Source organism: Athene cunicularia (genome assembly GCF_003259725.1).
Source record: "Athene cunicularia isolate RWA chromosome 1 unlocalized genomic scaffold, athCun1 chr1_part1, whole genome shotgun sequence".
Lineage (NCBI taxonomy): Eukaryota > Metazoa > Chordata > Aves > Strigiformes > Strigidae > Athene > Athene cunicularia.
In genome coordinates, this window is record NW_020799091.1 from 28567697 (window position 1) to 28579973 (window position 12277).

Genomic DNA, 12277 nt, shown 5'->3' on the forward strand with positions numbered 1-12277 from the left:
CCTCCTTTCAGGGAGCTGTAGAGGGCGATGAGGTCTCCCCTCAGCCTCCTCTTCTCCAGACTAAACACCCCCAGTTCCCTCAGCCGCTCCCCGTACGACCTGTGCTCCAGACCCTGCACCAGCTCCGTTGCCCTTCTCTGGACACGCTCGAGTCCTTCAATGTCCTTTTTGTAGTGAGGGGCCCAAAACTGAGCACAGGAATCGAGGGGCGGCCTCACCAGTGCTGAGTACAGGGGTCAGATCCCTTCCCTGTTTGAGTGGGGAGAGCCCTTTGGTTACCAACCTGCCTGTGCCTGTAGGAGCCCATGGTTACCAACCATTGCCCGTAGAGTGGTCTCATCCAGTTTCAGAAAGTCTGATATATGGGGCTTCAGCTTAATCTTGGCTGTTCAGGTCACCATGAGGGTATTTAGAGGTTGACTGACCATGCAGATGTGTCAGATCTGATTATATTTAAATATAATCCAAGGAAAATGAGGTACCATTTTCATGAAATCAGTATTTGATAAAAATAACAAATGGAAAAGAAAGACCCAAACCAAGAAATGCAGAAATTTATATATACACATCATTGAACCACATTACACCAACCAATACTGACTCATGTCCATGGCTCTAAGATTATACCCGTAGATGCCACATTAAAACCACTTAGCTGCTGGCTGTTCGAAGTCCTGCGCTTACACTGCTCCAGTTTAGCCATTCCCTTTTAGTAGCTGCTGCTTTTCCAGCTGATGAATGAGTGATCTGAGCTGAGCAAGAAGCGGTATAGGGCATGTTCAAACAATACCCCCCCATGGGGATTACCCCATCAGCATAGCTGCATCAGGGCTGGGAGACGTGGAAAGAAAATAACCCCCTCTGTCCCTTGTGCACATCTCTGGTATAATTTATATTGCTCTGGCAAAAAGCATTCCTGCTGAAGCACTGGACACACACACGATGGATGAGCAGAGTCTGGTGACTGCAGTACAATCTGTGGCCGCTAATGAGAGTCCAAGAGATGGAGCCAAAAATGGTCCATGGTGGGAGTTTTGCTCAACGGTCTTCCTGGCAGGTTTTGGTGTCAAGCGGCTGGGTGTTTTTCAGCGTGGCATGTTCCAACTGCAGGTCTGTTTATTTTAGGGGTCACCTGGAGGCTGGGATCCTCTTGTGGCAAACCTGCGAGCACCGACAACTGGAAAGGGTCGACTCAAGGTTCAGGTTTGTCCCAGAGCTTGCCTTCTCCCCACCGGCCCTGCAGGGGGCAGCTCCTGGGACAGAGTGCTCTGCTCCGGGCCCCGCAGCAGCTCTCCCAGGATGGCCAGGGCTTCCTGCAGGCCTTGTCCGGTGTGGGCGCTGCACCCCTGGAGGACCCAGCGGCGTCGCGCCAGCTGCCCCCACCGCAGCCTCTCCCCCAGCTCGGCGGGAGCCAGCGCTCCTGGAACTTCCTGCTTGTTGGCCAGGAGGAGGACAGGGACACCAGCCATGCTGGGCTGGCTCAGCACTTCCTCCAGCGCTGCCATCGCTTCGGGCAGACGGGCCGTGTCTGTGCTGTCGATCACAAAGATGAGGATGTTGGTGTCCTCCAGGTAGTCAGGCCAGCTTGCCCGCAGGTTGTCTTGTCCACCAACATCCCAGAGGGTGAAGGATATACGACAGGGCGTTTGCAGAGACTCCACGTTGAAGCCCACTGTTGGGCAGGTCTCCACAGCCCGACCGCTCTTCAGTTTGTACAGAAGAGTGGATTTGCCAGCAAAGTCAAGCCCCAGCATGACAACTCGAGCATCTCTTTTGTGGCGGCCTTTGGAGATCAGCTTCCCCATCAAGATGCTGTCACAACCGTGGCAAAAAAATTGCAGCCAAAAAATAGAAAGCAAGAATACTTCCTCAATAATGTCAGTTAATAACAGAGTGCTCAGTTCTGCCTCTCTAAGGCAGCAGCTTAGGTTTGCTGAAGAGAGACAGGCAGTTTGCTTTTGCTTCTCTTTGTAGCTAAAATGAGGTCAGAGCTATTATTTATGAGGTATGGATCAGAGCCAGGGAGTGCCGTTGGAAAAAACAATTTCTATATCCCAGCTCCGCTGCTGCTAACTTCCATTTTTATTCACGACCTGAAATGATCAGTGCAAAAGAGAACCAATGTCTTGCAGGAAGAGGTGGGGAGATGCTGGAGCAAGTTTCCTCCCCATTGCATACAGAAATAAATTAGCTTTTGTTCATTGGCTTTTCTAGGGGAAATCCACCCCCGGCAGGACAGGACAAGGAGGAACCCGGGTTTCAGACCAGAGTTAGTCCGGGAATTTGCTGAATCACAGCTCAAGGGTGTGGATTTAAACATGAGCAACAGCACAACTGACAATTTTTCTGCCAGTCTTATGGGAGAAAGTACAAAACCAATCTCTGTAGCATCAGCTTTCACTACCTGTTGCACAGACAGTAACGACAGCAATTTAGAAAAATGCACACAAGCATGATATTTTAATGTCTCATTGAAATCTGACCCGTCAAAATGCCTTCCCTGGAGTGAAAATCTATAAAATTCTTTACATCAAGTTATTTACTACATTTTAACTTTTTTTTAAGTGAAGCAAAGTCAGTCCTCTGTGGCTGAGCTGGAAAAAAAATGCTTTAAAAGAAGGGAAAAATGTTTAACAAGACAGCACCACTTGAACTTTACTCGCCAGAGGCAAAAATATGCTGCTGAAACAGCTCTGAGAATCGCTTGTGCAACAGCAGCTGATGTCAGTCAGGCAGAAGCCCAGCAAAGCTGGTATTTGACTACTTTATTGGTTGGGGTTTGCTCCTAAAAGGATGCTCAGAGGCATGCAGAACTGAAAGTGGCTGCAAATCTCATTGTGGCATTAATGCAGAGCTGCTCTCCAGATACCTCTGAGGATGAAGAAGGAAATGTTATTCATCTGCACTTCCCTGGGACTGCGGGGAACCCCCACATGTCTGTGGGAGATGCAGTCTCCCCAGCAATGATTTCGTGATGCCTCCATGTCGCAAGCCACCATTGCTGGGGATGAAGTTCAACATGTGGAAGGGACTGTCTGGTCAGTGACCGGGTCACTAGTGGCCAACCAGAGACATATTTCTTACCCTGGGGGCAAGATGTGTCAGTTTTCCATATTTTAAAGAAAGGAAGAGGAATGAGAAACAAAACAAAACAAGGATTCAAACCCAGATAAACTGCATGGGATTGCAAGGGGTCCTACAGACCATGTTTTGCAAGATATTTCTGTGATACACGGCTCTCCTACAGTCAACCCACAGAGCTGGTTGGCACCAAGAGCCTCCATGAGCTTTGTGCAGCTCGTGGGTATGTAAGATGTGTTATTATGGTCAGGCTTTAGGTTAATTCAAAAGCTAATGCTTATTTACAGCACTTGTTGCAGAGTTAATCTAACAGTATAAACACACCACCACGCATGTGATAAATCATGAGGTGTGTGCTCGTGTGTGATCTTTTCTGGAACCAGTCTATAAATGGAAAAAGGGCAGGAAGCTCTCTAGATGGCAATAAAAAAAGAGAACTACTATGTGCAGCAGATCCCAATCCTTCTGTTTGCACACTCTGCAGTGCACGCTTCTCCCCAAGGGTTACCCATTTGTCAGAGTTCTTTCTTCTTAAAAATAAGTTATATTGTTGTCTGGTCCTTAATCTGCTTGTTCTTCATTTTGGGAAAAACTTCCTCTCCATAGGAAATTGTACTGTAAGATCAGTGTAGTTGGTATTTTTTGACATACTAGTGGGTCAAGTGAATTGTCTCTTGATTTTTTCATGTTTCTTCTGCCTTTGCTGCTGCTTGTCTTCTCTAAGGCTTGATAGGAGGCTCTGGTATGCATCTGTTTCATCTGACCAGACATTCATAGCTCTGAAATGTCTTTTAAGTAAACTAAAATATAGATACAGGAAGAAAGGGTAGAGATTCTACTATCCGACAAGTAATTGAGTATTTGAAATATGATGTGATGGAGTCTTTATTGCAGCACTCTAACATGCTACAGAAATAGGCTGCTTCTGTTAAAAAATAAAATAAAAGAAGAAATAAAGCCAGACTGAAGAATGCAACTAGGGTACAGTCTTATTGGAGATTGCTTTCAGGTTTTCTGTGGCACAGAACAGCGTAATTCATGGGCAAATAGAGATAACTCTGTATTTTTTTAATTTTTTTTTTTACATTTTCATACCCTACGCATTGAACTGCAGCCTGTTTTCTTTCTTCCTGCCAATTATTCCAAATACAGGGTGCAAACTGTGCTTACAGATTCTGTTCTACCCACATCTATGTTATAAAAGCATAGTATTTCCAATAAATAATATATGGGAACAATTGCAAGTCAGTTTAAGAAAGAATGAAAGAAAAGAAAGTAAAAGCAGATGAGATGAGCTCTGAGTGAGACTACTGCCTGAGCAGAAAGGCTGTATGCTAAATAATTCAGAAACTGTGTTCAGAGACGAGGACAATCCCTACCCCAGCTATGTCTTATGTGAGTAAAACAAATCTTCTTGCCTTGTGTTTCATGTCTCTGAATTCACAGGAGCAAAGCCAGTGTTTGCTAATTCCATTTATAATTTCATAGAATGTCAGTCAATTTATTTGTTTTCTGTTTGTTAGGCATACATTCCCCCATTTCCTAGATATTCATCAACAAGAGCAATAATCAGGACTAGTACTATAGGAGAGAATCCCTTCTCCTCCTCATGCCCTAAATAAGGTGGATGCCCTAAATCCAGTTCCCATAACTGGAATTTTGTCCCAATCACTAATTCACCGTCAGAGCATTTTGCCCTCACTCCATGGGGCACAGACAGGAAGAAGAAGGAGACTTTGAACTGAAAGAGGGTAGATTTAGATTGTACACAAGGAGGAAATTTTTTACAATAAGGTTGGTGAGACTCTGGCACAGGTTGTCCAGAGAAGCTGTGGATGCAACGTCATTGGAAATGTTCAAGGCTGGATGGACCTTTGAGCAATTTGATCTAGTGAAAGATGTCCCTGCTCATGGCAGGGGGGGGGGCTAAGTGACCTTTAAAGGTCCCTTCCAACCCAAACCATTCTACAATTCTATGGTTCTGTGACCTGCAGAAGGACATGAGACACAGGCTTTGGAGAACAAGATGATAGTTGAAGGTTTCTTAGGGAGACCACATCATTTCAGAGTTAGACCACAATGCTCTTAGCATGGCTGTCAAGATAGTCTTTGTGGCTGTGATGCCATACACCAAAACAAGGTGACCTCTGAAGCAGGTAGGTCTAATTCTAACCAATTCACTGGAAATCAGTGTTAATCATGTAGCAAAGGTATGGCTGAGTCCATCAGAAACACTTATCAAGAAGGCAGTTCCCCTTATACACATTGCCAAACTACCAGAAGTATCCCAAAAAGCAAGGCAGAAACTTCTAAGCAAACTGCATGTCAATCCTTCCTTTTTATTAGTGCAAAACACTCCCCACTAATGGCCTCACAGGCATTGTGGAGTCACTGCTGTTCTGTCTCTCCTGTTAGACATGCAGTGACCTTTGCATCAAAGATGTAATTAGAGGCATGCGAAAGCTTAGTTCCCTTTGCTGCCGAAAACAAAAGATTATCTTCACTAAAACTATAAATAGATTTTCATCATAGTTTTTCATCCAAAACTGAATTTCTTTGTAGATATGTGGATAATATGGGGATAATAATGGTAATTTCTAAATGACCTCACAGATCTCTCCCAAATAATATTCACAATATCCATGTGAGTGTCGGGGTGCTGAAGGCACTGAGGGGCCTCACTGGTCCTAACCAGCTTCTCTGGGGATGTCCCCGCAGTGTCCGCAGGCAGTGTCCCCAGCAGCGATGCTGCGGAGCTCAGGAGACAGGTGCTTTCCTGGCAGCACACCCCTCTGACAGGCACAACCCAGAAGGCACGTCCCTGCCCAGTGGTGGAAAGACCTGGGGTGGGGGTTTGGTCCAGCCCATGTCACCTCTTTGGAAGGCAATTCTGGGGCACACAACCTTCAGCAGAGCCAGGAATAGGAGTAGTAGATCTGGTCCTTACCATGAGCTTTCATCTTGATGGCAATCTGCTTGGAGCAACAAGTAGATCCCAGCCCAGTGATGGCAGAGCATACCTCTCCATCCAGACTTGCTTGTGTCTCTGAGGAAAGCCACCAAAGCTGCCATTCACCCAGCCCTGCCAGTGTTTCATGCACCATCTCCTCACTATGTCATATGTGGAAGGACCATGGACGGAGGGAATGTTCAGACTACCAACCCTTGAGAAAGCCTGCTGGGAGCTGAAGGAGGCTCTGGACACAGGTGGGTGTGCTGACTGGAGAGCTCACCTGTCTACCTGCCAGCAGCCATCTTGAAGGGGACTTCTTCCAAGTTTGGGCTGTGAGAGGTTCTTGCAGAACTGCAGGGGACCACCAGGTTTGACCTAGCCAGGACCCCAAACTAAAGCCACAAGACCACCAAATATGATGTTTCAGGCTTAGGGAATTTTGGCCTTTTGCTTTCCTGTATGCTGGTCTGTTACTCTTGTTCTGACCCTGATTTCTGGAACACCCATGGGAAACTCACCTCATGCTCTTTCCAAGTGCTCTCCTGCTAACAGACTAATGCTGTTCATTTAGCATGTGGGCAGGAAGCTGTCCCATCAGGGTTGATGGGCAGGTGTGAGAGCCAGCAGTTGAAGGCAAATTGCTTCCTCCTGAGATGGCATCCAAGAGGCTTGAAAGCTGGCTTAGTGTATTCTGAAAGCTACAAAATACAACCACAGGCTTTGATGTGCTGTAGAAAAGTCTGCCTGTGGTGACATCTCTTGACAACATACAGTTGCTCAAAGTTGTTGACTGACTCCCAGAAGTTCAGAGTAACGAGTTCACACAACAAAACGCACAGCAGATGTTAAGCACCTGCCCTTCAGGTGCTCATCAAACACTCTGAGAAAGGTGCTGGTACCTCTAGGGCATTCCTAGTAGGGTTGGAAATAGGATGCTGTTCTCCAGCCCAGTGGCCTCTGTTTCACCCCTGCTTCTTGGGACAAACATTTGATGAAAGAAAATGTTTTTTGATAGCGTAACTGGCAGTGGATATGCTACCAGCTTTGTGCTTGCCTCATCACAGTTAACTCTGCCCAGAAGTATATAACTCTAGCTGGAGAGCACAAAAAGTCACCTGCTACGCCCTCACTGATGCCATGTCACAGCTTTCAAAGGAGAAAGCTTGGTCCTTGTCTCTTATTAGTTCCCACTCATCCAGGCTGCCATGACCCCTGTGTTGAAGGACAGCAGCCACAAGGACACAAGCATGACCACAAGTCATGAGGAGGTCCTGCTCCTTGCTCAACACAGTCAGATACCATGAAAGGGGCTGGGTGTTTGTTTGCTTTCCATTTCAGAGCACTCCGCTGTCAGCGAGAGAGACAAACTGCTTAGGATAAAATACAACTTGTGATGCCTACCAATTGCCTAAAGGTGTTTGGCCAGGAGCACTGAACTGGCCATGGCTAAACTTGGAGGAGCAGAGCTTACTTCTGAGTTCTGCCTGGCAGAACAACCACACAAGTTTCCCCCCATGTCACAGGTTTGGATTTGAAAACTACAGGACGCGGTAAATCTCAGTCAAAGACCTTCCCTACGTGTGGCTATGGCTGCCAGCAGCCTGCTGCTTGTGATGAGTTTGGTGGCACGACAGAAACTCAGCTCCTTCTGTGGCTGGGCTCAGTGTTCACAACAGGTTGAATGGACACAATGAGCTGGTCCTTGCACCTGGAAATGTTGAGTGCCCAGGACAGGTCCAAATAGAGCCTCCATATGAACTTCCATGAGCAACGTTCTCCTCATCGTGACCAGCCAGCACCACCTGAAACAGTGTCAACCACGACATGGCATTGATTTCTTTGTCCTCAGCACTCCTGAAAAGACATGGTATATGCTCCAGGGTATCTGGGAAAGGTTTGATGCTTTTTTAGGTGTTGTTTAGTGAGTATTTCCCTGTTGTTCAATTTCTGTATGCCTCATACAGCTGGAACAAAGTTTCTGAGAAGATGCCAGGGCCCTGAGGCCTCAGCCTATCCCCTTTCTCAGGGAGGTGCCTGATGCCCAAGGCTGAGGCTGTCTCTGCATGCCCCCAAGCCTGCCTGCTGGAGGCAGCGGGATGGGTCCTGGCTGCCAGACATTGCCCTGATGCCCCCTTAGGAGCCCTCATTGTACCCTGACAGCGAGGTAGATGTGGAGAAATATGGAACAGAGCAAAGACTTTTCTCTCATGTTCTCATCCCTTAGCTGGCAGGTGTGCAACAGCTGATGAGGAAAGGAAAAGTACTTTCCTTGCTTTGATTTCTGTTTGAACTACTATGTCTTTTGTATATGACTGCAGAATATTTTTCATATTGTTACTCTGACCTCTGAATTTATAATTTCCAAAGCTGTTTAGCATTTTACCAGAGTGCAGGTCCTCTCTGTAGACTCATTTATTCAAGTGCTACCTAAATTGTTTTAGTTTTTCCCACATAAATTGACCATGCTCTGTACTCTTCTGTCTATACCACTGAACTCTCGTTCCAGGTCCTTCTTCTTATGTCTTCACAGATCTCTTCCTCCTTGACTTCCTAACATCTCAGCTTTGCTTCCTCAAGGCAATTAAAAACTGAGCTTCTTTGGCTTCCTTACCTAGCCCAACACCATCACTCCATTTTCTGAGACTATGAGCTAATGAGCTCTTCCTCTTACAACTGGTCTCTGTTCCAGTTTATGTCATATGTTTATCAATGCCACATACTGCACACACACTCTTTTCACCTTAGAAACCAGTTAAAATACAGCTCTGACTGTCTTGAAATGCCTTAATCTCAATTCTTCCATTATTCACAATGTTTCTAGTTGAAAAGGAAAAAAAGATAAAAAAATGGGTGCACTTATAAAAATGTTGATGTTATGCATGCCAAAAAAAGGCGCTTACTCCATCCTCTCATGTATCCTAGTATTTGCCTCTCCATCTGTTGCATGTAAAAACTATGAAGCAAGGACTGGTTTTGTTGGGGTTTTTTTACTATTCCTTCAGTTGGTGTCAAGGGGAAGCCCTACAGAGGCTGTCAAATAATGTTTAATCTCACTGCTTACTTGCACTACAGGTAATATCTTATCTGAATATGTTACTTCTATGGGAAGTAAAATTTCAGCTTGGAAGTACGCTGATGAAGCTCAGCTCTCCAGATTAGTCCAGAGGAAATTCTGCTTTGCAATATACAAATGCAGTTCCCCCCATGGAGCCTTCCCTCATTCCAGTTCCACAGGAAGTCACGTGATTAAGATGACAATGTAAGTATGGGCCTGAAAATGCACTTTGTACAACTTGCCAAGTTTCAGAGCAACAGCAGATTCTCAGTCTCAGTGCTCCTCAGAATCAGGGGGTTTGGATGCAAGGTTTTGTTTGATCATTTTTTTTAGTTTTCATCTTAGCTTACACGTTTAGGACTTTTTATAACAACAAATAAAATGTATTGAAAGGTACTTGGACTTATCAACAAGAATGAAAACTACAAACTGATCTTTACTACCCTCCTGTCTGGTAAAACGATTGAAAGCAAAGAAAACCTGTGAAAATTCAGAAATTGCATTTTACCTGTCTGGCCACAGAGCGGCACTATTATCCCACACATTTCTCGATGGAGAGGCTATCTCCACAGAAATCAAACGGCTCATGCCAAACCGCAGATGTCAGGGCTCCTGCTTTGATTAGGGGAGGACTTCCCTTTGCGGAGCCCTCAGGTCTTTGGCACCCTTTTGCGGCAGGATCACTTTGAAACAGGTTTTTCTGAACAGCTGTACGTCTATTTCTGTACCTTTTCTTTCACATCTTCAGAAAGGTGATGGCGAGGACTGCAGAACAGAGTTGGAGTAAGAGGCCAGCTACGTGCAGGTGACATTTAGCTCCAGGTTGTTTTCATATCAGATTTAACTGGCATCATATCCTAGGACTCTGCAGTTTGAATGAAAGCAGTTAACTGACTGACTGAGAAAATAATGCTGAATGAGGAAGAGAGAAACGCTTCGAAGAATCTTCTTCTTTTACTATCCTTTAACAGGCCCCTGACAGGTGCCATCATGACTCTCCATTGTGGTCACCTATAGAGCTGCGGATACAGAACAGACTGACAAGATTATAAATTCTCATAAATTTGCATTTATCTATGACTATGCACACCTTTGTGATTTCTGATTTCAACAACGTATACTTAGGAATGAAACTGCTGATTCCGGTTGCATTAGGGTTCGGGGTTTAATTCCAGGCTATTGTCCATTTCAAATCTCAAATGTTCCCAGTCCAGTCACTTGAGAAAAGCTCTTCATAGTCACCTGCTATGGTTATCGAAAGAGATGTAAGCTGAGACTGTCAGTGTAATAAGAGAGGGATCAGCATCCCGAGCTAACCCACCAAAGTCAGCAATGAGTTACACGTTATCTGTAGCATGTCTTAAATGATAATTCCTTTTATTCTACAAAAGTTGTCTCTGAACATCATTGCTTTGCCTGGTTGGCCTGTTTAATGCTTTCATAACATTTCCAGCCTGTTATAACTTCTCCAAGACAGATAAGAGGTTTCATATTCTTTTTCCTTCTAGAAAAAATGATGGGGGAAGGTTGTTTTTGTTATTGCTGGCTTTTACAAGAAGCCAAACTGAAAGAACAAGAACTGAAACTAGTTATTTGCAAGATGACAAAATTACTTCTGCTCCATACCGAGCACTTTTCTAGTCGTTTCAGCCACTTGTATAGCTCAGACGCAGTATAACCTGCAACTACTGTTTAAAGATTTACTGCACATGGTAAAAACTAATCAGTAATAAGAAGAATAAAAAGAATCTTAAATGCACGTGAATAAAAAACTGACTGGGAACTTGTGCTCCAGTACTTGTTAAAACAATTGGGTTTCTATATATTGTAACTAAGCAGGTCTGTTCTACAGCACTAATTAGGATTAAAGTTTGGATTACATAGCTCCACCTTTGTACCATTTCCTAGCAATGTCAGGAAAGGCAGTTGTTCTTGATGGACAATTCCTTTGCGGAGCTACAAACACAAGCTGAAAATAAGTGTTGTGTATATTCCCTTTCCGGCTCTTTTAAGGCTTCCCATGGAGGCTCTGATGACACTTTTCCACGTCTTCTTATTTATGCCTTCTCTTTTTGTTGTTCCAGAGTTTGCAAAACCTATTCAGCAGTGCCTTCCTGATGCCAGCTAAACTCACTCAGCACCACAGTAAGCAGGAACTTAGCGGGGAAAATCTTTTTTTACCCTGGACCTACTGCTGGGCTTTCATCGCCTCATACTCTGGGGCAGAATTTCTTCAGCATCACTGATTCCCTCTCAGAACAACCCATCCACACTTGACTCCTGGGTACTGAAATTGAGTTTTCTTTTTTAAACTGTAATTTCCTCTTTAAACAGCTTTCTCCTAAATTGACCAGCCCAAAGATAGATTGATACTTCCAGTGGGCTCTACCCTATTGCTTTATGTTTGAGACTGATAGCTCCCCACTCACTGTAAATGCCAGCTGCCTTTTGACCCTGTGCACCGTCAGGAAAGTAAGTAAATTTGAAGAAAAGCGGAAGCCATTTCCTGTTAACAACTTTGTGTAACAAAGGAGCTTTCCGGGGAGGGCTAGTCTCTAACCTTTCCTTCCCTGGATCCTCCCCCAACTGTGTCTCCTGCTGGATTTGCAGTATAGACACTGACAGAACTGTGAACATTAGCTAAATGCTAAATTCTAGCAGGTACTTACATACTGGCTAAAAACCCTTGAATGCAGAGGTGTCCTTATGTGACTTTGTCAGAAGACCGTTAACGCTCTGTCTAGGATCCAGCTGTTTACAGCCGATACAGGAACTAGCCTGAAGTATAATCTGCACGGATCCCGCCACAGCCCTGTGAGATTTTGCTCGGTTATGGCCAGGGGTGGTTTGCAACCCCACCTCGACTTCACGCCTGTGAGGGTGAGGGGGGCAAAAAGGTGCCGACCGGCCCCACCGAGCGAAAGCTGCCGGCGGAGCTTTTCGCTGGGCCCGGTCGGCTACGGAGCCCCGCCCAGAGGCCTCACACGGGCCCGCGGCGCGACGGGACAAACCTCCGGGCCCGCCTGAGCGCCCTCAAGGCGATGCCTGCGGGGAGGCCAGCCGGGGCGGGAGGCTGTGCCGGAACAGGAGCCGCACCTGCGGGGCCAGGAGGGGTCCGTGAAGTCCCGGCTGAGGCCCCGCCGCCGCCGCCCGCTCCTCCGCAGCAGGGCCCGAGGCCCCCCCAGCGG

At 45.8% G+C, this 12277-nt stretch overlaps 1 protein-coding gene across 10 annotated transcripts; it reads right to left on the reverse strand.

Annotated features, from left to right (window-relative positions):
• Positions 1 to 484: 484 nt before the first annotated feature.
• On the reverse strand, positions 485 to 12275 carry ARL11 (ADP ribosylation factor like GTPase 11). 10 transcript variants are annotated; one of them, XM_026858985.1, is made up of 3 exons: positions 12186 to 12274; positions 7743 to 7888; positions 485 to 3881 (listed from the first exon to the last, which is right to left on the reverse strand). In XM_026858985.1, exon 3 carries the CDS (start codon positions 1803 to 1805, stop codon positions 1200 to 1202), a length of 606 nt encoding a protein of 201 aa, XP_026714786.1. In that variant the 5' UTR covers positions 1806 to 3881; positions 7743 to 7888; positions 12186 to 12274; the 3' UTR covers positions 485 to 1199. The 10 variants fall into 10 exon arrangements, with proteins under 10 accessions (XP_026714786.1, XP_026714734.1, XP_026714794.1 ...); XM_026858933.1 differs by having other exon boundaries at positions 11759 to 12261; XM_026858993.1 differs by lacking the exon at positions 7743 to 7888 and having other exon boundaries at positions 12186 to 12275.
• Positions 12276 to 12277: the final 2 nt, after the last annotated feature.

Coding starts and splice junctions, on each gene's coding strand:
- ARL11 (XM_026858993.1), bottom strand. CDS start 1,805: ATGGGGAAGCTGATCTCCAAAGGCCGCCACAAAAGAGATGCTCGAGTT.